Consider the following 26,700-nt stretch of genomic DNA (forward strand, 5'->3'; position numbering starts at 1 on the left):
TGCCTCTAGGTAGCGGTGCAATCAGAACGTTGCCATTGGTAAATGGTCACCTAAATAGCACCCTTTCAGGAAGTCTGTAGCAGCCTGGTTGCTGAGGCTGTATCTTCCTCCTCCTTCTCCTTCTCCTGTTTTCCCTGTACAAAAGTTTATACAGTACAGTATTTGTATTTGCACTGATATCCCATCCAGTAACTTACAAGGAAACCCTTTCATCTGTAAGTCTCTGATCTGATTGAAATTTTGTACGACAACTTCAATAGGAATGTTTTATTCAGCCATATCAAAAATAGATGCCCAATCATATATTTAGCACCTGTTTGGGCGTGCCGAAGTTAGCTCATTTGAGCACCGTATAGTCAGGAGTGAGCAGCAGAAAGCAGGTAGAGGCGGTGCAGCCAGCCAGTTCGTCTGCTACATTCTCACTTCTTCTCTCGTCGTACCAAATCTCAATCAGATCAGAGACTTACACACAAAAGGGTTTCCTTGTTAGTAATTTATGGAATACTTCCTTCACATAAGAAAAGACAGATCTTAACTTACATCATCATTCTGTAGTACTATAACATTGATGTTTTGTATTTTATTTGCAAACTAACTGTTGTTTATCCATCATTGATGGGTTAATTTTTGTATTTGCAGGAGTAGTACTATCTAGCAGATGAATAGCAGCATGAGAGAAAGAGCATACCTTGATTAGCAACAGTAGTTGGTCAGTGCAATGTTATTGTTAAGTTTCAGCTTTTAGCATGACTGTATTATGGATTTTGAGGCCCAGGCTTTCAACCCTAATTTGTTTGATTAATTTTCCCCCATATTCATAGAGTGTTTTTCTTCTCATTTTGATAATTATCTTCATTGTTTTCCTGATCAATAGGGGCTAATGAGCACAGTGTTTTTGCAGTCTATAAAAACAATCACAGCAAATGCCACTATCACCAGATAATTCATTATGATAATATATTAACAATATTTCTATGTAAGCGATGCTCACCTTTGAAGGACTTTGTAAAAAAATCTAAATTAGTGAAATTTCCATTATTACAGCTTTTACAGTAAACATGTATGAGGCTTATATGATCCAGAATTGTAGTTTTGATAACTTTTGTTTTGTACAATTTGTATATAAAAAATAGTTTTGGAGATGCTCTTATTTCCAAAAGTATTGCGCACCATTAATGAATCGCATGAGTACAATGAAGGTCGCCACACAGTTTCATCATAGGCTGATGTATGTCCCATTAGCATTTAATACTGATTACTTGTGCAGAAGTGTCACTAGGGAGTGTATATGTACGTCCGTCATTCATATATGCAAGACACTGCATAAGGCCTTAGTAGTAGTGTGAGTCACAGGACGAAGTTAAGTGATCTCACAATATGCTCTATGACACATTTGACAAGTGTTTGACCAGCTAGATGATTTTGAGAGAAGCCGCAGGGTGGACATTTTAGAACATTGCTCTCCAAGGTCTACAGACCTCTTGCCCATTGAGAATGTTTGAGACCAGTTTGTTTGGGAACTATGGCAGATTTGGAGGGTCTGTTGTGCCTCCTGTGGCAGGATTATCCTCAGGAGAATATCCATCATCTGTATGTTCTTGTGGCTGTACATTAAATCAACATGTGTTATACGCTTAATAAGTCCAAATGTGCTGAAGCAGCAAGCAATAACTTCCACATATATTATGAATTACTTGAATTTAATGAAGAAACATTCTGTCAGTGGAAACCCGAAGAGTGTATTTACATTTATTGCCAATGAAAAATTGGCTAACAGTATTTTGTTGATTATCCACTGGAAGTGTTACGATCTTTGTGAACGATATTTATTGCGTAAAGAAAATACATTTTACCGAGGGATACTTAAAAAGAAGTTTATTTGGTTATTTTTCAGAATGTGGGAAAGGAGAGGAATAATTCTTGGATGAATGGGAGGGCAGAACTAGTTTCAAAATTAGGTTGAAGATAAGATGACTGTTTATATTTCAAATACATTTTGTATGTGTAATCTTAAACTTAAGTCGTTTAAGATGTGACATGTTACTGAAATAATAAATATTGGTTATATAAATAAGAATTTTATTGACAGTTACAGAAATCTTTAATGCTATAATATATGTACATAATACATAGATAAATTCCTTCCTTCCTTCCTTCCTTCCTTCCTTCCTTCCTTCCTTCCTTCCTTCCTTCCTTCCTTCCTTCCTTCCAGGGCATAAATAGAGAAGAGAAGGACTGTATAACACTTCCTTCCCAGTAGTATTGAAGAATCAAAAGTTTGAAATACAAAGATAATGAAATGAAATTCTTAATAACAGTTTATTATCATCATTGTAACAACAAGGATCGAAATAACAAACAGAAGGAATCAGAAGTATGAAATTCAGAAAAAGGTACGATTTATGTAATACTTTACAGTTTCTTGAGACAAGACTCAATTGCACACTCTGTGGAACATTTGAAACCTCATTTGTAGAATTCTCCTGATGCCTTGCTGCACATAACAACACCAAAATACTGGTGAATTTTACCACATTTATAAATACTTATGACACAAGTCGCTCTTCTCGTTGATTTGTACTTGCAGTCTGTTATAGGATCTAATTACTGACTTCTTTTTGTTGAGGTCTCTGGCCTCGTCGTTGTCTTTCTTGTAGAGGTGAGCTGCCTCTTACTTTGGGTACTGGTACACAACTGTAAAATTTAACATTTTAAGCAAATTAGTTTTGGAGAATATGTAAGCAAATACATGTTGTGACAGTGTGATGTAGCTTATACGGATAGTTTATATTCAAGGGCTATTTTACCTGCATGTGTATTGGTCAAAGTAAAAACCTGTGCTGCATTCTTTTGTGTCTCTACATTCACAAGTGCAGTTGCTATGATCCCATAATTTAGTTTCATTCTCTGCTAGGCACTTCTGCTGTTCATCCACATTGAGACACACACAGCGACACTCATTCTTGCGGTATTCTTGGTACTGATTACAGTCCTGTAAAAATGAAACAGAATTGAATTAAAGTTGTTTGCAGTTTGGACTAACCTTGCTGACCATCCAGAGAAAATCATGGAACTATTATACCAACATTTATAAAGTGAATAAGAATGCACATTTGCATTGGTTTGTAGTAATAATAATCTTTGCATTTGATGGGGGTGATATAAGGCAGGAAGTATAATTTAGTGAGTGGAGAATTAAATAGTAACTATATTTCCCAGCACCAAATTCAGAATTCAGAAAATAAGTAGACAGTAAAGAATTTTTTAAACAATTTTGTCATTTTAATCTTCTTCATCCATTCCTTTTTCCAGATTCTCTCTGGGTAGGGTAGTGTATCAAAGCCCTCCACCTTACTCAATCTTTCCACCATTCCTCTTCTAGTACTTTATTGCTAATATCTCCTCTATTTGCAATACAGTCCACAACAGAGCTCCTCCATCTCATTCTAGGACGTCCTCTAGGCCTCTTTCCAGTTTCTGTATCCATGAATATTCTCTTTGGTATTCTCTCTCCTGGCATTCTCATCATGTGTTAAAACCATTTTAGCTTTGCTATTTCAATCTGAGGAAAGTAACAGGAAACTACCTCACTCCTCATTTCCCTAGTATGCCTCCTCAGTGTCGCCTAGGCTGTCTCTGATAGCCTTTGGTAGAGCTGTCGAGGATCAGGCCAGCCTTCGGGCTGAATACCCAACAACAACAACAACAACAACAACATCAACATCATCAACAACAACAACACATATCAATCTCTTCTTGAAGTTTACACACTCCCACGCTTTTCCTTATTTCATATTCTATCTCGTCTTGTCTTTCCCTGTATGCTCCTCAAGAACATTTCAGCTGCTTGTATCTTACTTTAGTTCTGCTTAGTTAATGTCCCAGCTGCTGAAGCATAGATCTAATATTAAAAACATATTTGGTCCGTATTGAAAGGTGATTAACACACAATAAAGGAGAGTATAAATGATCCACCTTATATTAATACAAATTATATTGTTAATACAAGATTACAACATTTTTATTAGAGACTGGTTTCGATGTCTTTGGACATCATCATCAGCCACAGTAGGTTAAATGAACAAAGATATATATATCTTACAATACAAAATATAAACCATTAGTAATAAAATAACATAAAATGGGAGAAATATACAATATGGTGGTGCTTAAGAATCATTTTTACAAAATTTACAAGTTAGATACTTGATGGTCAAACAATAAAATAGGAGTGAAAAAATATTAACAAATGGTTTAAAAAGTCTTTGCCCCTGTGTAATGCCTAAACGTTTTTAGCATGGCATAAATAAATAAAAAAAACAGAATTAGTGTTAAATGTTGACATCTAAAAGCTGACGTAAATCGTTGTTCCTCTATAAATAATATGTAACTTGGTAGTGCCCAGTATCCTCAGTTTTCATGAGGTAAACATTAAGATATAAGGTAGTTAAGCAAGTGGATCGTGTTTACAGTATTGACAGATGTATTTATTGTGAAACCAGAAAGTTCTCGATCCAGTGCGGGACCTGAAGTGTAAGAAAGACAATTTTTGAATTAAAATAAGTTGATGGAAAAGAGGGCATTATATTAAAGGAATTTTAAGGTACAGGACTCGCCTTGATCGGCCTGTTTGTACGGAGAACGGAGAGGAACTGAAGGCTGGAGCTTACATGGAGCATAGCACAGTATTAAGGGAGGGAGAGGGGTGGATCAGGAGAGGGGCGATGGAAGGGGCGGAGTCAGGCAGACGTGGAAGGGAAGGATAGCGCGATAATTTGTTACGTAAAATCTGATTGAACCAACTGTTTTCGGAGAGCTTAACAATGTTGAATACTGAAATGAGGACATAAAATAAAATTTTAGGCTTTTTGGAAATGTCATTGAGATTCAGATTTGGATTGAAACATTGATCCAAGTGTATATAGCAGATCTCCGTGGTGTCTAACAAGGGGCCTTTGCTCAACGTATCTAAAATTGTTAAGTCGTGATTATACCATTAAATTTATGTTTATAATCATGAATGTGTTGACCTACTGCAGAAAACGTGTTGTATTTGACTGCATTAAGGTGTTCTGCATATCTAATCTTAAAGTTCCTACCTGTTTGTCCAATAAAAGAGCTGTGGCAGTCGTTGCACTTAAACCTGTAAACACCTGACTTCATGAAAGGGTTGGATTTGTTAATTAAGTTGGAATTGTGAAAAACATGCATGTTGCTGTTGTTGGTTCGGAAGGCAATGTTAACGTTATGCTTCTTGAATAGTTGGTAACTCTGTAAATGTTACGGTTAAAGGTGAAAGTCGAAAATAATTTAGGTTTGGGTTTATCTTTTATTAAATTAGAGTTTGAACGGTGCCTGAATTTGTTAATAATACGCTCAATAAAATTCTTATTATAACCGTTAAACCTAGCTATCGCACGTATGATGTTGAGCTCTTTATTCAAGTCACATCGACATCTGTCAATACTGTAAACACGATCCACTTGCTTAACTACCTTGTAACTTAATGTTTACCTCATGAATACTAAGGATACAGGCCACTACCAAGTTATATATTATCTACAGAGGAACAACGATTTACATCAGCTTTTAAAATAAGAGTTCCTTTCTGTTCTCCGTACAAACAGGCCGATCAAGGTCCCGCATTGGATCGAGAACTTTCGGGTTTCATAACAAATACTTCTGTCAATACTGTAAACACGATCCACTTGCTTAACTACCCTATAACTTAATGTTTACCTTATGAAAACTGAGGATGTAGGGCACTACCAAATTACATATTATCTATAGAGGAACAACAATTTACGTCAGCTTTTAGATGTCAACATTTAACATTAATTCTGCTTTTTATTTATGCCATGCTCAAAACTTTTAGGCATTACACAGGGGCAAAGACTTTTTAAACCATTTGTTAATATTTTTTCACTCCTATTTTATTGTTTGACCATCAAGTATCTAACTTGTAAATTTTGTAAAAATGATTCTTAAGCACTATCATATTGTATATTTCTCCCATTTTATGTTATTTTATCACTAATGGTTTATATTTTGTATTGTAAGATATATATCTTTTTTAATTTAACCTATTGTGGCTGATGATGATGTCCAAAGACATTGAAACCGGTCCCTAATAAAAATGTTATAATCTTGTATTAACAACATAATTTGTATTGATATAAGGTGGATTATTTATACTCTCCTTTGCTGAAGCATAGGTCAGTATAGGTTTATAATAGGACGAGTATAAAACCTTCTTGCACTTCATTGGCACATCTTTGTCCCATACAATGTCTCTCACACACTGGTAGAAACTTGCAGACTGCTGTATTTTTAAATCAATTTCTCCATCCAAATTTCCATCTTGTGATATCACGCTGCCCAAATATTAAAAAAATTTCACTACTTCAAGAGTTTCATTTCCTATTTTTATCACTCCCCTGAATTTTCTGTTACCTCTTGTCATGATCGAAGTCTTACTTTTCGCGGTACTAATCTTCATTCCAAAATTTCTTATCTCCTGATTCCATAAATCAACTTGTGTCTGTACTTCCTCTTCATTATCTCCCCAAACAACAAGGTCATCAGCAAAGACCATAGACTTTATTTGCTCGTCCATCATCTTCTCCTTGATATTAGGTAGAATTCTATCCATGATGATAATGAAGAGTAAGGGAGACAATACACTTCCCTGTCTTAAGCCTGTTCCAACTCTGAACCATTCAGTTTGACCCACTTTGGTTCTAACACAGCTTTTGCAATTTTGATACAATGCTATTACCATCTGCATTGTTTCATTCCCAATTTGTGCCTTTGCCAATGTTTTCCAAACCAAATTCCTTGGGACACTGTCATGTGCCTTTTCAATATCTAGAAATGTTATTACCATGTCCTTTCCATATTCCCAATACCTTTCCATCATTTGACGCAATGTAAATGGTAATGGAATAAACCATACAGCCAGTGTCTCCACGCTGAGTGTTGGGCGGGGGTAAATAGCCTGACCCACTATAAGGACCAACGGCGAAGGGCGGAGGAGTCCTTATAGAAGGGAAATGGGCCCTCAGTGCGGAAATGCCACTGAAACCCCATATCAGCTGTAACGTCTGTACTCGAGAGGAGCGGCTACAAAAGGCGTCTGTTCTCCATGTTAGGAGCAGCCTACAATTTTCGGCTGGCAGTAGCTCTAAAATGCCTTTGGGAGTGGCGAACTCATCGTAATAAATGCCTATATGATGACAAATGTCATTTTAATAAATATATATATTATAACCTTTCAATGGTCTCTAGGTCGAACCATTGAATGAACCATTGAAAGTTATAATAAGAATAGATCAACAGAAACTGTACAGAAGTACACGTCCAGCAGGAATACATCTAATCTATACGTCCAACTATGTACATAAACCGAGATAACTTGCTCGTTTAAGAGGAAATTTAATGGAAAATCAGGAGAAATTCATAAGCTCAGAACCCTGTGGTATTCGGATGATTGAGTCAAGAAAACATGAATTGGGGTACGAATAAAGACCAGCAAATAAAAGATCACATCAACAGCTGTGAAGAAGTTAAATCTCATATGTAACATTCAGGTCCAGGAACGTCACGCGGCGGAGGCCATGGAACGGTTTGCAATAGTGCAAGTTTAATCATCAAGAAGGCGTGTGCAGAGTAATGGATTGTATGCATTAAGAAGATGAATGGCAGAGTGTGTTCCTTTGCGTATTTCCTTGAATGAAGAGAGCAACTATGTTAGACAAAATGTTCCTCAAATGTCAAAAACAGATGGAAGGGAGATTATAGCATAGTAGTTTTAGTAAGAATCATGAACTGTGAACTGAAGTATTATTGTAATATTATAAAAATAAGGTTTATGACAATGAATGAAAAAAAAACATCGAAGAAGATTGACTAAAGAACAGCTCTGGTACACGTTAAGAAGGAATTGATGAGATTATAAAGGATTTAAAGACATTATAAGGTTTTAAGAGCTCGGTAACATGTTGAACAACGTTAATATACGAAAGGCGAATGTCGTAAACAAAATTGAGATAATTTAAAATCTATTTGCACTGTATTAATATCATTGGTACAAGTTTCAGGGTGGAAGGATGACGAACCTGGTTATCATTATAATGAATCCAATCAAGGCGGAAATGTGGGCCAAAGTCAAGACTAGTGTCTTGATGGGTCCGAGTTCAGATGGAATTACCGCAATGATATGGAAATGAATGTCCATGGCTACCGCAACCAAGATGATGGGGTGAACACCAGAGTCATCAATGATAAGTACCCAGGCATTGTCTTCCTTTATTCTATCTGTAGCAAACTTATAGTAGTATTGGATTTGTTACCATGTGACTCAGGTGACCTAAAGAGAATATAGCTTGAGTAACCCAACGTGATTGTCATTGTGTATCTGTCAGAGTGATAACCCGATCATTGGTAAGAGTAGCAATTCGGTTTGCCGTGAATGTCAGATGATGGAGGCATATAAGTGTGGTAATATTTTTATGGAATTTCCTGATACTGTCTGAATGTTTGTAAGAGTCTGTTCGTAAATAAGGTAATATTGAGTGCGGCGTATGTAATTCTAGTGAGTGATTATATGTAATTAATATGTCAGTGTCAAGATCTTCTATACAATGATTTGTGTCGCGTAATAATTTAGTGAAGTGAAAGTATGCTGTCAATTATGAGATGATTTTATACGCGAATAGTTGAGGTTCTTCGGATACATGCGCTTGTGTATTTAGAATGATGGTGTAGGCATGGTGCACATTTTGAGGTAAGATATGGTAAATGATAGGATCGTCGAGAATATTATGGTGATGTAATGTGATTATTATGATAATGTGGTTTATTGAGATTGATACTACAGCAGTGTAGTAAGTCCTCGAGAATGTCAGTGAACCTAGATTGGTAATGGTTTAAATGAGATGTTCATCGTGCAGTGTTTTAAAGATTCTCGGATAGGCAAGCGATATGATGTGATGATAGTGTTTCAAAAGGTATCCCGGAAATATTAAATGTCGAACGTGTGGAAATCATTGAAATATGAGTTTATGGTACGGCAAGAAGGTAAGACGAGTGTATTAACGGATGAATTGGAGAGGATCTTCGATAAATGACATCAATAAACAGTGAGATGTGTTGTTTTACCCCTATGCACCCGTAAGCGGACTGGTTCACGCTCGAGCGGCTGGGCCAGGACTCCACAAGCGGACTGGTACGCCGGGATGCAAGATTGCATATTGGAGATATTTGTGACATCTGTTGGTTTTTTCCAGAAACATTTTAAATTGAAATCTGTTCTTGGTGTCTCAAAGTGTCACCAGAGTGCTCTGGTATGCTTCTTTGGCAAAGAGAATTAATTAAAATATCGATCGAGAAATCTGTATTCTGTTGTTGACAAGATGGCTGAGAAGGAAGTTGCTTGTTCGCGAGAAATGCTCAGTAATAACGAAATTCAAAGCATATTTGATGTTTTAGGCTCTGATTTCAGCAGTGTTAGTGAGGAAGAAGTTATTAGTGATCCTGTGCATGAATGAACACAAAATATATCACCAGAGATCTTTCGCGTAGTAATATCGTACGACATGGAATGCCGAATGAAATTTCTCCCGCCCCTCAAGATCCAATTGCGATTGCCGAATTTGAACCTACAATTTTGGTACCTGGATGCGAACACTTTACCACTGATCCCTGATCCTCAGACTGAAATAATAATAATAATAATAATAATAATAATAAAAAAATGAAATGTCGTATGGCTTTTAGTGCCGGGATATCCCAGGACGGGTTCGGCCCAACACACCGAGTGAGACATATGGCTCTAAGTTCGTATTTGGGATATAGGTTCAAATCTCATTATTCACTTACTCGTGATTTGTTTCTCATTAGTTCCTTATTTCCAAATCAGGCAAATATTAGGCTCACGTCTTATTGCTTTCCTATTATTTCCTTATTTCAAAAGCAGGTAAATGTTAGGCTTGTGTCGTATAATTAAGGCCATAACACACACTAAAGAACTTCCGAGGTGAGATAAGTTAATGAAAAATTTTAGATTTCAAAGGGATTTTTTATAAGTTATATTTCTGTATTGTTCTGTTTTTTGTGTCATGAACAATAGTGTGATATTTCTCAATAATATAAAACAGGTCCTGTGATAATACGCGCAGTCGATCACCCACTATACTGTTTTAACCGAAAGCTTGCAACACTCGGGTTGCATACTAAAAAGTTGGTGGATTCCTAGCAATGTCAGAGCAAAGGGCTGGCGGGTGCATATGGGTTAAGAGGTTAATGTCACCTGTTGTAGTACGTTAGTATTCAGAGTAGTTGCTTGTAGTAGTTGACTTTGGGCAGTAGTGTTACAGGAAATCTTTGGAGGAGAGCAGACGCAGTGAGGACATCCTAATATTACCGTTTACATTGAGTATGTCAGTAGTTAGATGTTGTTTATTTTAGGTACGGTGAAGTTGAAAGTTACAGATGAGTGCTGTCATCACCATGATTGATTTATTTATTGAATTTATTTGGTCACTTTGGCTGATTATCAGATGATTACATTATCATGCAACGTTAGGAAGACTGGATCGTTGGGGTGTTCAAGTTGTATGTTAGATAGATAGATAGACGATCAAAACAGATAGAATATGCGAAGGCAGACTGTGGGCTGATGCGTGACACAGATGAATGAACAAAGTGAATAATTACTAATTAATTATCTTATGATTGGTGGATTTCCAGAGAATTGTTAATAATTCATTATTTCGTGGTCAAGAATTTCAGAAATGTTGTGATGAATTTATTTCTGAATTTTATGAATTTAACGTCAGAGAAATGTTCATAATATGTTAATGGAAACCAACAAAGATTAATCAATGTGATATTTTTTATATTCTCCATCATGTTGTCTAGTCAAATGATAATAATAATAATAATAATAATTATTTTTCTTTTTCATGAATAGTGGATTATATTGCGATGTTCTCATTTCCTAAATTATTATTTAATAGCCTTATGTAGTTAGGTAGGACGTAGGATTTACTCTGTGTACATGAGCCTGACGTTGAAAAAGGGATATAACCGGTACTCGCCGAATGACCGTGCCCGTGAGTGGAATTTCTTGCAAACCTTTGACACTAGCAGAGGTTTAATTGAAAACAAAACATATCACTTCGAACTACCCACATCCACGAACAGTTATAATTTAAAAAAAGAGTTTTGTCTGTACATTGCTCAGAATTTGAAAAGAATGGTACTTCTGTATCAGTCATGTCCACAGTATCAAGGAAATGCACTTTTTACTTTTCCATAACTTCTGTCTGTCTGTCTGTCTGTCTGTCTGTCTGTCTGTCTGTCTGTCTGTCTGTCTGTCTGTCTGTCTGTCTGTCTGTCTGTCTGTCTGTCTGTCTGTCTGTCTGTCTGTCTGTCTTTATGTTTGTACATGCATCATGAGAAAACAGCTGAAGAGAATTTAATGAAAATTGGTATGTAAAGATGGGGGATGAGCCACTACAATGTAGGCTGTAAATCATTTTATTCACACTGAGTGAAATGGTAGTTTAGGGGAAGGCCTAAAATTTCTGAAATATTTATATTATTAGTGATCCTGTCGATAAATACTACATAACTCAATTTATATAAAATTAAATTTCCAATCATTTACCGTACCAGCTATGACAACACACATATTCATGAATTTGTATATATCAACGCAGAGCCACAAGAAAATGGGTTAACAGAATTAACCTAAATGAAAATCAGTATATAGAGTCGGGGAATAAGAAACTACAGTCTAAGCTATGAACAATTTTATTCACCCTGGATGAAATTGTAGTTTAGGGTAAGGTGCGTAAAATTTAATTTTTAAATACCTATGTTATTGGTCTTGTCAAAAAGTACTACATAACAAAAGTTATGGAGAATACAATTTCTGATCATTTATGTTTTATTCAGTTTTACCGTACCGACTATGATGAGTGGTATTTCAGAGTTGGAAGAAAACTAAATGTGAAGGCATACAATATCGAAAGCGCACAACATTGATCAACAATAACATTACATTGACCATTGTTTGTTGTGATGTTCTGTGTCCCTTATGCTGCCACTCATTTCCTATAGATGGGGATTACTGCTGCATACCGAATATAACGGCCTGACTGAATATTGGCGGAAAATAGCTGGGGAGTTAGAAAACTTTCTTCTTTAGCATGTCATTCCTCTAGTTCATACATTTTCTGATACTGCTGGCACATAACACACTGGTTCATCATAGTATTCCAGCTATTCGATCCTACTCTGACGTTCTTTTTTGAATGAGCATTGTACACACTTAAGGCAGAGGCTTACTTAGCAGCAGCAGCAGCAGCAGTAGTAGTAGTAATAGTAGTATGACCTGGTCTAGAATTACAATTTAGGTCTATTCCAAATTATAGCACCACAATTCACTAAATAACTCTAAATTCAACCCTGAAAAGAGCCATTTCTGAAGAAGAGCTTCTTCCTCTTCACTTTTATTAAATTCTACTTTCATTTTATTCCAAATTAGCAGTGAAGAGGGGGTTTCTCCTCTGGCTGGGAGGAAAAATTTGCCTCAAAGACAGATTATTCCGCTGCCAGTGTAGTGAATCGAGATTTTCCGACTCATCTGGTACCTTTACGAAACAGATTAGTAAAAAAATCATAGTTTTTGCCCTGGCACTCTCCACTATTTGTACTCCCCCGCCGATAAAAGACGAAGAGTGTTCATGGATCACGGCTGTCTGTGGCTTGGTCATTCCAGCTCTGGAACTTTGGACTGTTACATCGGCAGCATAGTACTGTTTGTTAAAAGTGAGAAAATGTGTGGTTTTTCATTTGATCAAGTATTTCATATGAAAGCATTGCTTTTAACCGCGCCATTCCTACTGACGTCATTGTAATGACCTAGTTCATTTCAGAGATTTTGTAACTGTCTTGGGACATTTAATGAAGATTAGGCAGTTGAAATATACTAAGAGATCTGTAGCATAAATGCCATTATAGCAAATAAATTATGGAAATCTTACCTTGTGTTACATGAAGGTGAGGGGGGGGGGGGGGGAGTGGTGCATTCCCTACAAATGCTAGGGACTCACCAAGTTTTATAACCTAGCGTAATGTCATAAATCATGCAAAATTTTTCATGTCTCCTGCGGCTACTACCTCTGCCATTGGCTGAAGTGAGTGGAATTGGCTGCATTCCCAGAATTCAATACAGATATATTTCATAGCCAAGTATTGCACAGTAAAAACTGCTAAACAGTGTCTTTGTTGATATACCAATGGTCTGACACAAAACACTGCTCGTGCTCTGCAGAGGACACACTCATGGAAAGGCCTCTTGCTTTGCACCCTTGACATGTTTGACCAATGGGTTTTGTCACTGACCAGGATGTGCACAGACAAAGAACATAGTCCTAGTTGAAATGCCCCCCTCTCCCTCTCCTTTGGTTCTAGAGTTGCAGGTGGCAACAGCTCATAGGAGAAGCAACTAGGCTGTGGGTTCGTTAGTAAACTTGTACAAATTGGGCTTGATATGTAAATTTTTGTCTTATCAGTTTGTTTGTTTGTTTGTTTGTTTATTACCTTGGTACAAGAAAACAGTTGATACAATTTGCATGATTTTTCACATTAAACTGTATTTGAGACTATACATTCTGTATTTTTATGTTTAATGGTCAGGATGGAAGTGGAAAGTAGGATTACAGTAAGGTCAGAGCATAAATGAACTAATGTACATAGTTTTCCGCTTTGTATGGTTGGATTAATTTTACACCATATTTTGTCATCTGCGCACTAAATTTCGTCCTTGATAACCGGCCACTTCCCAGTATTGTCCATTACACTGACAACTGCACCTCACTTGTATACCTTTGCTACAATTCCTGGATAGCACTTGCCTTTGAATATTACAATTACATGCATTCCAACAGTCTTATCATCAGATTCGAAGAAGTTCTTCAGAGCCAAAATTAGATTTGTTGGCTCCTCTGCACATGTTTTCATATTTTTTGTCTGGTGTTTGTGTACCAAGTACTTGTTCATTTATAATCCCCAGCAGAAAAGGTTTTCATGTGTTCTCGTGTAATTTTCACACCTTTTTGCACCTTTTAATACTTTCCTCTCATGTTTAGAAATGGTAGATAGGCCTATAGTTTTCACTGTACCCGCAGATACACAGCAATTCAAGTGCTGGCACTTTGGCAGATATACAAGGGCTACTTGGTCAAAGGAATTGACATTTTACTTGATAATTTCCCAAAATGGACAGTAAGATCCGTATTTATAACGAAGAATTAATCAAATTAAACAACATTGTCGTGGCAATAGGTGGATCACCCTTGAACACTATGGTTTACCATTGCTCCTTGATAGGTATAAAATAATTCAGAAATATTTAAGCAAAACCAGTTGGAACGGAAATGAGAATCAGAATTTTGTAGACATAAACAAAGTACTAGCTCCCCCCCACAAACAAAGGATGATGTGAATATAACTTACGTACTTGGGCAGTATCGAAGGTCTCTGCTAATATGCTTAACTGGATACATCTTTATTACAGAATAGAGATTCCCAAACATTTCCAGCTGGCATCCCCATATAGTTCTTACAATTTTTTCTCTCTCTCACTCGCATATATTTGAGAATAGTGTAGAATAAATTAGTGGATTTCAAAATTCACCATAGTTTTTGTTATTAGTTACTGTACTAACTGCTGCTTCAGATCAAAGTGTTGGCCAGAAAATGTGTTTCAATAAACATTTAACTAAATTGTTAATAAATTCCATTTGCATTAATTTACCTGAAAATTTTAAAAAGCAACAAAGTGCTTCCGTGCATAGAGACAAACCTGGAAGAGACATGTTTTGGAGAATGGACGGGAGGAGGATACGAGGACGGTTTGAAAAGTTCTTGGAATCACCGCTAGATGTCAGTGCTAGAGCAACGAGGTTCCCGCGCAATAATCACACATCCTTTGTGAGCGAACACGTAGCGCGTCAGTTCTCTAGCTGCAGGAGTGTGGTAGTGACGACTCTTTGTTGTTGTTCCCGCGTAGTGATCTGTGACAATGGAAAAAACTGAGATTCGAGCAGTGATTAAATACTTTGTAAAGAAAGGTATGAAAGCAAAGAAAATTCATGCCGACTTTCAGAACACACTGGGGGACTCTGCTCCTTCATTTTCAACTGTTGCCAAGTGGACCAGAGAGTTTAAATTTGGTCGGGAGAGCTTGGATGATGATCCGCGTAGTGGACGGCCAAAATGTGTTACGACCCCAGTATTTATCGCAAAAGTGCATAAAATGGTCATGGAGGATCGTCGACTGAAAGTGCGGGAGATTGCTGAAGCTGTAGGGATGTCTTCTGAATGGGTATATTATATTTTAACCGAAGAATTGGGTATGAAAAAATTATCCGCAAGATGGGTGGCGCGGCTCTTGACATTGGACAATAAACGCACCAGATTGGAAATGTCCGAACAAAGTCTGGCCCGTTTTCAGTGCAGCCAACAAGATTTTTTGCTCTGGTTTGTGACTACAGATGAAACTTGGGTCCACTTCTATAACCCAGAGACAAAACAGCAGTCAAAGCAGTGGAAACATGCTGATTCACCACCACCAAAGAAAGCAAAGGCAGTGCGTTCGGCCGGAAAGGTCATGGCATCAGTTTTCTGGGATGCAAAAGGCATTCTGCCGATAGATTATTTTCCTACTGGCCAAACAATTATGGGGCGATACTATGCAAATCTCCTAGACCAACTACAGGAAAAGATACGCAAAACAAGGCCTGGTTTGGCAAGGAAAAAGGTCATCTTTCATCAGGACAATGCTCTGCCGCACACAAGTGTTATTGCCATGGCAAAACTTCATGAACTGGGATACGAATTGTTGCCACATCCACCTTATTCACCTGATTTGGCACCATCAGACTTTCATCTATTCCCCAAGCTGAAAATTTTCCTCGGTGGACGGAGATTTTCTACAAGGGAAGAACTGACACCCGAATTGGAGAGGTATTTTTCAGGCCTGGAGGAATCTCATTTTCGAGATGGGATCAAGGCATTGGAACATCGCTGGACCAAATGCATTTGTCTACAGGGAGACTATGTTGAAAAATAAATGCAGTTCCACCGAGGTAAGATACTTAATTCTAGTACATTCCAAGAACTTTTCAAACCACCTACGTACCAAAACAAACCCTACATTACGTGCCTGCCCATTGCGAACGGATCTATTGGACGTTCAATGAAAAGATGGACTAAGGCCATAACAGAGCACATGATGTGATACTTGGCTGGAGGAGGGTGAAGAATTCAAATGAATAGGAACAACTCTTTTCACTCTTAGCAACCATTTTGTTTTGTTTTTAATCCTACAAGAACACAAAACATTAATGAGGTGGTTGACATTGCTTTTTTCTGAGTATGTTTTCTGTGCCTCCCTTGTAAATCTCTCATCCCATGCTGGTGCAGCCCTTAGTTTGAAACCTCTGCTATAGACTGTTATGCCTTTCACCATTTAGTGTACAAGCCTTTGTTAATTAACTAAACACCTCCACAGTTCTCTGTTTCCAGCTAGCTCTGTGGCCTTATTTAGTTCCACACCTCATATCTTTAAATCATTAAAAATCATCACCTTGGTGTTCCTCTGTTTCTCTCACTCACCATGGTCTAGTCCATTATCCTGGGGAACCTATCCTCAGTTTGCCCCAGATGGCCCCACTACCAAAGCCAGTTATATACGCACAGCTTCATCCATCAAATTTATTCCTAAGTAAGCCTTTATCTCCATGTTCTAAGTACCCTCTTGCCATTTGTTCCATCTGCTACCTCCATCTTATGAATTAGTACGCTATCCTGAGGCCACTCAGCTTTCACTCCCATATAGCAGAGTCAGCCTGAAAACTGAGCAATGTCAAGATTATTTTATCCAACAGCTCATTTCTTTCTTGTAGAATACCATTGATTGCACCAGCAATCTCCCTGCGTTAGCTTCGTTACACTTTGATTTAATTTCACTTACTATACTATCTTCCTGAGAGAATACACAAGCTAAGAATTTTAAATTATCTATGTGTTCCAGTTTTGTATTCCTATCTGTTATTCAGTCCTCTCAAGTTTCTCTCCAACTGACATTAATTATGTTTTGGAAATGCTGATATTTATATTAGATTGCAGGCTTTCAGTATGCCAGACTACTTAATATATTTCTAACCAACTGAATCCCCTCCCTGCAATACCTTGTAATAACATATGAATGATAGGGGTGAAAGTTTACAGCCTTGTGCAACTTGGTAACTGGTGTGAACCAAGAACTCATTCTACCATCAATTCACATAGTGACCTGATTGTCAGCATAAATATCTTATTGCCTGTAATAACCTACCCTTGATCTTGTAATTTGTCAGTATAGCCAATAACTTCTCTCTTGGTACTCTTGTCATATGCCTTGTGTAAATTTACAAAACATAAAAATAACTGTATATTTCACTTGTAGCCTTTATTCAGTTACTTGACACATTCTGAAAAATCTGGTACTGACAGCCCCTCTGTGGTCTGAAACCACACTGGTTTTCATTCAGTTCACTCTCTACCATTTATCTTTTCTAGAATGCCTATATACACTGTGTCAGCTAAACTGATCAAAAGAGTCCCACAAAGTTGTTGCTTTCTTTCCTGTTCTCTGTTTTATTGCTATTCCAATTTTACTTGGAATCAACCACAAAGACGTGACTTCATTTTAAGATTCTGTTATGCCAGGGAAGTATCTTCCTGCATTGCGCTCACTTGTTTCTCTCCCTGGCCGCCTTCTGCATGACGTCATGTGATATGAGACAGCGCTTGCTCATCCTGCTGACACGTATTTCCACTACAGTCTAAAATAGTCATAACTTCTGAACCATTCATGCAAATAATGTGCTGACAAGGTTATTGTAATCCTTATAAAATACTGGAGGAGGTCAAACAATTTATTTTGATAAGGAACTCGAGGATAATATCTAAATATTTATTTAATTTTAAGGAGTTATACTTTTTTACCGCAGACTATAGCATAAAATCTCTTCCAGAGGACAACCGGTTGGAAATAGGTATATACCATCACAGACTTTTTTGTAGAGGTTTCTATGTTCTACAATTCGTACGCTTACACTTGGAGTCTATCGTTGATGGTTCACGCAGCGTAAGCCAAGAAAGCAAGTGACCGACCAACATTTTTGTCTCTTTCTACGTATTTACTGTATATCAGATCATGGATACTGTATTATTTCACAAGCCTCGAAATATATTCAGAAATATAAGTTATTAGCACATAATAATGTTAATGTTATTGGATTTTACGTACCACTATGTATTTGAGCACCTTTACCACCGGACTGAGACAGGATCGAACCTGCCAAGTTGGGCTAAGAAGGCCAGCCCAGCTATTAGCACATAACTATAATTATTGTGATTTACTACGTGAACAGTGTTCGTGTTGTCAGTATCTGAAGTAGAACCACTGTACTGATTAAAATGCAGTCTATGGAAACGTATGTGGCGCTATAAATTGTTGGCACGCAAAAGAACTCCCGTGCGACAAAATTACGGCACCTCGAGTCTCAGAAAACCGTAAATGTTGTTAGTGAGATGTAACACAAATGACATTGTTATTATTTTGCATATTATAAAGACAATAATGACAACAACCATCATAGACAGATCAGATGTAAGGCTTTTCAGGCGTTGCTCTATTAACCAGCGTTTCATCTTAGGTCTGACATTAGACTCATCAGAGTGGGATGTGTCAGACCATACCCACTGATGCTGGGGTGTATGCAGGTGAACTTATCAGAAGCCCATTATAAGAGGCACAGTCTGATAACTGTATACAGGAGATAAATCTCCACAATGGAATTATTGCCCGCCTAGCAATTCCGAATGGAAAATTCTATCCCATGGAGGGAATTAGATATTTTTCACCAATACAGCATGTCAAAAACAGATTAGATGTAAGGATTTTCAGGCGTTGGCCTATTAACCAGCGTTTCGTCTTAGGTCTGACACTAGAGTCATCAGAGTGGGATGTGTCAGACCCTACCCCTACGCTGGTTAATAGAGCAATGCCTGAAAAGCATTACATCTGATCTGTTTTTGACATGCTCTGTTGGTGAAAAATATCTAATTCCCTCCATGGGAACTTAGAATTTTCCATAACAACCATCATAGCTACTGTGATGGCATAACAATACTTCCTCGTCAGCAATACTTGGTTGTTGAAACACTTTGTAATAAACTCTTGAATATCTCCATTATTACAGTTCGTACAGTAAAAAGGTGTCGGATATAAATGACTGAATGAAAATCATATTTTCTATAATTATTGTTATGTGCTAATAGCCGGGCTGAGTAGCAACTCAAATGGTAGAGCGCTGGCCTTCTTAGCCCAACTTGACAGGTTTGATCCTGTCTCAGTCTGGTGGTGAAGGTGCTCAAATACATAGTGGGACGGAAAATCCAATAACATTAACATTATAACGTTTAGACGGGATAGAGGGTCGAAAGGAGGGGGAATTTTCATTTGTGTTAGGTCAGAGCTAAGCAGTACGTTAAAATGGGTTTTCGATGACTGCGAAATAATTGGGGTGGAGGTAAATAATGCACCCAATAAACAAAATATAGTCATTATTGGAGCTTATTGCCCACCAAAATCAGGTTTAAACATGATCACTTGTCTTTCAGAATTGACTGTGCTAATATATGCTACGGAAAAATAACTATAATTGCAGGGGATCTTGATCTACCATCAGTAAACTGGGCTGGGTCAAGTACGGTGGGGGGGGGGGGGGGGGGCTATCGCAGGAAGCAGTTAACTTATTAGTGTGGAATAATGGCTTTTCCCAAGTCGTTACAAAGAACACGCGTAAATGAGCACTTTTAGATGTTTTTCTAGTCAGGCTGGACAACATAGTTTTATCTTGTGATGTAATTCAGGGGATTAGTGACCCCAGTGCAGTGGTACTCGATCTCTCTTGGGGAACTTGTAATATGAGGCATGTAGGAATTTCTAAGACTATCTGGTGCTATGCGAGGGGAGACTCTGTAGGTTTTCAAAACTATTTGAGGTTGTGCTATACTAATTGGTTAAAGGAGGGCAAGGGGATGGATGACATTTGGGGAGAATTTCAAAACCATTTTAAATACGTGTCTGAATAAATTTATTCCCAAAAAGATAATCAGGGAAAATTCAGATCCACCGTACTACACTGCGACTATTAGGAAGCTTAAACGTATTTTATTCATGTCAGAGGTACCAATATATACAAGGAAGAGATACTGAATATATGTACTGAATATGAAAGATGTACATGAACAAATTAATTGTATATAGTTATGAATGAAGCACTTGAAAAATTTGCATATGAAGTATAGCAAATGGAAGAACATACATAAAAATTAAAAAAAGGAGAAAGGAAGTATTACATGAAAATATCTACGCTATATATACATTATTTATACAAGTTGTGACCAGTATTTGGCTACATTGATAGCATTGTTTCCAGCCAGTGCCAATTCCAACCCTGTACATGAATCTGGGCATAGACGACAGTGCAAGAGGTGCCTAGAAGTCTGTTACTCTCCACATTCGCATAATGAGTTCCCACCATGCACGATGCTAGGAGAGCGTTCAACAAAAGAAACAATAATGATGTGTGTAAAGCGGAGTATAGAAGTTTGGTGAAGCATTTGCTAGCAGAAAAGAAAGTAGCTGAAGAGAAATATCTTGACAATATCCTAAATGAAAATCGAAATTCCTAGAACCCTTTTTAAAAAATATATACGAAGACTGAAGGGGGAGTACAAGTCAATTCCTTCCCTTTATATAAAGGAGGGAATTTACTGGCGACAACAGATGTAGATAAAGTGGTGGAAGCATTAAATAAGCACTACGGAAAGGTTTTTAATCTGGCTGCACAGTTATTCAGTGACAATTTTCCGAAAACGAATAATGATTTCCGAATTAAAGCTTCATTATTGCATAAAGGTCTTTTCAAACTCAAAAAATCAATCTTGTGGGCCAGATTCTATTTCTAGAGAGGCACTTAAACTCAGGGGTGAAGCAATCCTACCGTACTTAATAGAATCTTTTATATACTACTGAACAAAATGAAGACTCTTCTGGATTGATATTTAAAGGGCAGCATGGTTTTAGGGAAGGCTTCTCCTGCGAAAGCCAGCTCTGTTCCGTATGTCAAGATATATCGGATAAGCTCGACAATGGGTCAAGGATTGATGCAATAGTAATTGATTTTGCTAAAGCATTCGATCTTGTGCCAAATTACATCCTCCTTAACAAATTAGCATGTACGGACATTGACATCAGAGTGTTGAAATGGATACAAGAACCCCTCAATGGAAAATCTCAGAGGGTGCGCATGAGAGAAACGCTATCTTCTCCAGTAAACGTTATATCTGATGAAGCTCAGGGTAGTGTTATTGGGCCATTCTTTTTATACTTTGCATGAATGATATGCTCGATTCGATAAAATCGGAAGGACGCCTCTTTGCTGATGATTACATCATATACCGGAAGATAAAGAGAGAGGAGGACGAACTATTGCTTCAGAAGGATTTAGATATGATTGAAAAATGGTTGCATGAAAATTGAATGAAAATCCACAGCGGAAAAAGCAAGAAATTGTGTTTCAGTAAAAGAAAAATGATAGGAAAGAGGGATTACGAACTTGGGAGGGAAAGTGTTGTTGATAGTTGTAATTGTACTTAGGTGTTACTATTAGAAAAGACAAACTGGTCAGAGCAAGGTGAAAACGTAGTTAAGAAATCCTGGAGATTGTTACATTTTTTTGTGCAGAATCTCAAGAAAGCTAATTCTAGTGACAAACGTAAAGCTTATAAATGTTTGGCAAGACCGATTCTCGAATAAGGGTCTGCGTGCTGGAATCCGTACAGGGTAGGTTTAATAAATTCCCTACAAAAAGTTCAAAGAAGAGCGATGAGTTTTGTAAACGGGAATAGGAGAAATACCATTAATAGGGAAAGTCTTGAATCTAGAAGAACTAGAGCACGCCTGTGTGGTCTTTATAAGAGCTACACGGAAGGGGCTGCCAGGTTGGAACCTCCCTCGTACTTATCGGGAAATGATCATATGCATAAAATTAGGGCCAGAAACCAGCATACTGATGTGGGCAAGTTTTCCTTTGTAAACAGGACCATTAGGGATTGGAATAAATTACCTGCAGCAGTCTGATAGATTCCCTTCTGGCATCAAATCGTTTAAGAAAATCATTAGTGCTAGTGTAAAGAGAAAAGTAAAAGTAGTAAATGTCGGACACTGATTTTGTGATTTTCTGCTGGATTTAGAATGTTAAACTAGTAGTATTTCTTGTAATATTTTCTTTCCATGGAATTCATCGTCCTCGCCGTCGTCTCCGGGCTTTGATATTTGCCAAGTGTTCCTTCATTCGTTGCCAATGTTGCTTTTTTCCCTTTCCTTCATCCACATATTTCTTGTCTTCAACTTTGGCCTTTCTTGGAAACCCTGGTGGTCTTTTAGTTTCTTCCTGAGAGAGTTGTGTTCCTGTATATCTTCATAAGTGATCCCGATCTCCTGTAGGTCCCTTTCCACCTTCTTGAACCAAGTTGGCTGGTTCGATAATCGTGTGGGTTTCATCCTTAATTAATCGGACAACTAGGGACCACAATGTGTTTTCATTAGTTTGCTGTTTGTTTTTTTTAATTTAAGAATTTCATCTTGTGTCCATATTGAACTGAGAATAACAGAGAAGTAAATTTAACAGGTACACCTTTTCAATACAAAATATGTTATGCTGATTGCAACATTTTACTTGGTACTAGTTTCGACGCTGGTATGTGTCATCTTCAGCCAATCTTGGGAAAAGCCATTTATACATATGTATATACATATAAAAATACACAACTCATTATAACATTACACTTGGAGACATAGTTAAAATAATACAAGTTACAGCTAAAATGAAACATAAAACTTCTTGTTATCACAACTTAAAATCCTGATAGTCACTATTCAAGCAACACTCTGAACACTTTAAAAAGGTCATGTTATGCTATTTTGTTCAAGTTAAAACCTTGAGAGTCCTGAGTTCGACCTTGAGTAACACACTTTTTTTATTAGATAAAAATCTGTCATTTTTTACTAGTATGCAGTGGTCGAATTAGGTAAGAAACTCCTCTGTAAAGGATCAACATCAATCTTGAAAAACTTGTGAACAGTCACTTGCGTTCAGATAATCGAGATTGTCAAGTCTGATGAGGTGGAAACCGTGTTACAACAAAATCCACAAAGAAATTTCACAGTTCAATGCAGACCTGAAGCATGGAAAAGAAAATGGCTTTTTAGAATTGAATCGAAAGAAAAATGGAAAGAAATTAAGTAACGTATGAGAGACTCACCTCATAGGGCCTGTTATGTGACATGCATGCCGAGAGGAAAGAACTGGCATAATGACAAGCTTGAGTAAGGGAAGCGATGTAAGCTGAGGTAGGAGGGGAGAAGATCTAGGGAGGTTGATGTGGTGGAGGCATGCAGCGTAAGAGAGTATTACACATGATACGAAAGACAGAGATGTTATTTGGAATATTAATATTTTTAAGAAACATAATAAGAAAATCATAGATCTTTGGTTTTTTGGAGATATCATTCAAATGTAAGCCTGAATAAAAATATTAATCTAAATGTATGTAACAATTTTCAGTAGTGTCAAGCAAGGGACCTTTATTTAGAACCTCTAATACCTCGATATCTTGATTTATCTCAGTAAAGGTATGTTTTAGTTCTTTCATATGTTGGCCCACTGCCGAAAATCTGTTGTGTTTTGTAGCATTAATGTGTCCTGCATATCTGATTTTAATGCTACGTCCAGTTTGACCTGTATATGAGCAGCTACGGTCCTTGCAACAAAGCCTGTAGACTCTTGAATTTGAAAAAAGAATTTTGCTTATTTATTGAGGTAGAGTTATATAATATCTCCAAACTTCTATTGTTAGTACGAAAGGATATATTAACATTATGCTTTTTGAAGGTGTTAGTGACGTTATAAACGTCTTTATTAAAAGTGAAGGTTGAAAACGAAATAGAACAGGCTCTTGGCAAGGTAGTTTTTAAGCATTACCTGAATTTATTAATTATTCTTTCAATAAAAGTATCTTTGAAGCCATTAAATTTTGCTATAGAATGGATAATATTTAATTCCTTCTGAAGATTGGTCTTGGACATGGGAATCTTGAACACACAGTCTACTTTGCTATTGTATGTTGCGCTTTTGTGTGTTAGAGGATGTAATGAATCTTGCCTTATAGTAGTTGCTGTTTGGGTCTGTACGTAAAAGAAGAAGAAAGTCTATTTATTGTTAAATCCAGAAATTTGATCAATATATTAGTTTCTGACTCTAAGGTAAATTTAATGTGCTGATCTAAGCTATTGAGATTTTTAAGTGTAGAAGGGTGGAACGTTCGATTAGGATTATAAAATTGTCGTCTACTTACCTGGCCCAAAACTGAATATTAACAAATTTAAAATCGTTATAAATTGCAGTATGCTCAAGAAAATCTGAATAAACTTCAGCCAAAATTCCCGAGGCCAATGACCCCATCACCAAGCCGTCTTGTTTATAAACAACATTGTCGAAAGTGAAGTAGTTATTGTCGATTAAGAATCTTAAAATTGTTATGAAGTTATGAATTTCAAGTTTGCTTAATTGACTGTTAGCATGCAGGTTTTTTAATTATCGGAAAAAGTAAGCTGGTTTTTATACTCGGATACATGTTAACAATATCAAATGAATGCATGGTGTGGTAAGGTTGAAGTTTGAAGTTATCTAATTTCTTGACTAATTCTGTAGTATTCTTAATAGATTTATTTGAAGAAAACTTTTCCCTCTACAAGCTAAGCTAATATCCAATACCCACAGAAGGGGCAAAATATGTCTCAACTATTTTAACGATGTTTAACTAATACGTTTAACATCTTGTACTGTATTGAATAGGTTGAAGTTAAAATAAATTTCTTATATTATATTTTACACACCCCAATTACAATAAAAAATTATTCCCTTCATCCAAAATCACATAAACAAGCTTCTTTTTTTTTTTTTTCAGCCTAGTATACAGAGCTTTTGAGATACCTTTATCAACAGTTAACCTAAAGAAAGAACTCAGATTTATAAAAGAACTAGCACTAATTAATGGTTACAAAATAGAGACAATTAATCGAATCATTAACAAAGTAAAACTTAGACTGGCTAATCTTACTCCAGAGAAAAATCAAAAATCAAAATATGCTACTTTCACCTACACCAATCCTGCAATTCACCAAATTACAAATTCCTTGAAAAAAAAAATCTACAAATAGCATTTAGGACAAATAACATTAATAGAAACATCTTCTTTAATCATAATACAGTTAACATAAATAAAGATGAATATCAGGGATCCGGAATATATAGATTAACATGCGCTTATTTTAATTTCTCATGTGTTGGCCAGACTGGGCGCAGTTTTATCACAAGATATATGGAACACTATAACACATTAAAACATAATAAGTATTCCGCAATGGCTAACCATATGAAAGAAACTTGCCATCAAAGGTAAGGACCTCACGGTATTAAAAAGAACTGAGAAAGGAAAGTTAATGACTGAATACGAAAACATCTATATTTATTTAGATCGGCATTTCAATAGGGAAAAAACCTAAACAATGCAATTGAAATAAAAAAACCTTTAATAGAACAATTGCCAAAATTGCTACAAGCTTTTAAATCAGACAACAGTAAAATTTCAAAAATTTTCAACTGTAAACCTTCCAATACGCTAACAAATATAACTCCCATCACAATTCCTTCCCCTACACCCTCTATTCACCCTCCTCATGTCACGCCAATGCCCAGCACTCCGCCTATAGCCCTTTGTCTTTCCCCTCCACAAGCTAAGCTAGTATCCAATACCCGGCCCACAATTCCCTCCCCTCCACCCCCCTGCTTGCCTTTCTCATGTTACGCCAATGCCCAATGCTCCGCCCATAGCCCCTTCTCCTTCTCCACCTACTCACCCTCACTACACCCGCTTCATTCATATAACACAAGAAGTAAAAACACGACGACAAATAGCCTCAGTACTGCAACAAGCACAACTAACCAAAAAAGCGTGAAACAAAGGGGAAAGGGGTATTCCAGCTTCAATGTACTCATAATAACATTTACAAACTATTACAATCACAATAATCTTTTGTTACAGATACAATCATCCATAGCGTTGCAGTATACAACACATCACATCTGTGTAACAATTATTGGTATCTCTTTAACTACGCTTATCAACAATCTGACCAGTAATATAGGCCGACTTAAATCAGTTGAAGATTGTGAAGATTACAAGTATAATGCACACAACAGAGTATAAACCTTCAATGGTCCATCAATGCTGATGTAGTTCTCAAAACAGAACGGGAAAAAATACTGCAAGTTTAATCCTTTAACATTCACCAATTTCATTTGAAACTCCGATAAATACACTAACAGTATTTGAAAAATCAAGAGACAAACGAGAATTAGCCAAATCTTTCTATTTAATTGGCATATTGAATATGACTTGGACATCAATATTATGTCACTAATGCCTAGTCCATTAATGATACATTTT

General features: G+C 36.9%; 2 protein-coding genes across 2 annotated transcripts in view; one reads left to right on the forward strand and one right to left on the reverse strand.

Annotated features, from left to right (window-relative positions):
* Positions 1–26,700, forward strand: part of LOC136865884 (uncharacterized) — a 137,759-nt gene that overhangs the window by 60,263 nt on the left and 50,796 nt on the right. The gene's annotated exons all lie outside the window — the stretch shown is intronic.
* Positions 2,090–26,700, reverse strand: part of LOC136866102 (platelet-derived growth factor subunit A) — a 209,180-nt gene continuing 184,569 nt past the window's right edge. Inside the window, exons 6-7 of the mRNA XM_067142779.2 lie at positions 2,808–2,992; positions 2,090–2,694 (exon numbers count right to left, since the gene is read on the reverse strand). Coding sequence (XP_066998880.2) covers positions 2,601–2,694; positions 2,808–2,992 — 279 coding nt within the window. The 3' untranslated portion in view covers positions 2,090–2,600. The remainder of the gene's footprint in view (positions 2,695–2,807; positions 2,993–26,700) is intronic.

This window comes from Anabrus simplex, chromosome 3, assembly GCF_040414725.1.
Source record: "Anabrus simplex isolate iqAnaSimp1 chromosome 3, ASM4041472v1, whole genome shotgun sequence".
Taxonomy (NCBI): domain Eukaryota; kingdom Metazoa; phylum Arthropoda; class Insecta; order Orthoptera; family Tettigoniidae; genus Anabrus; species Anabrus simplex.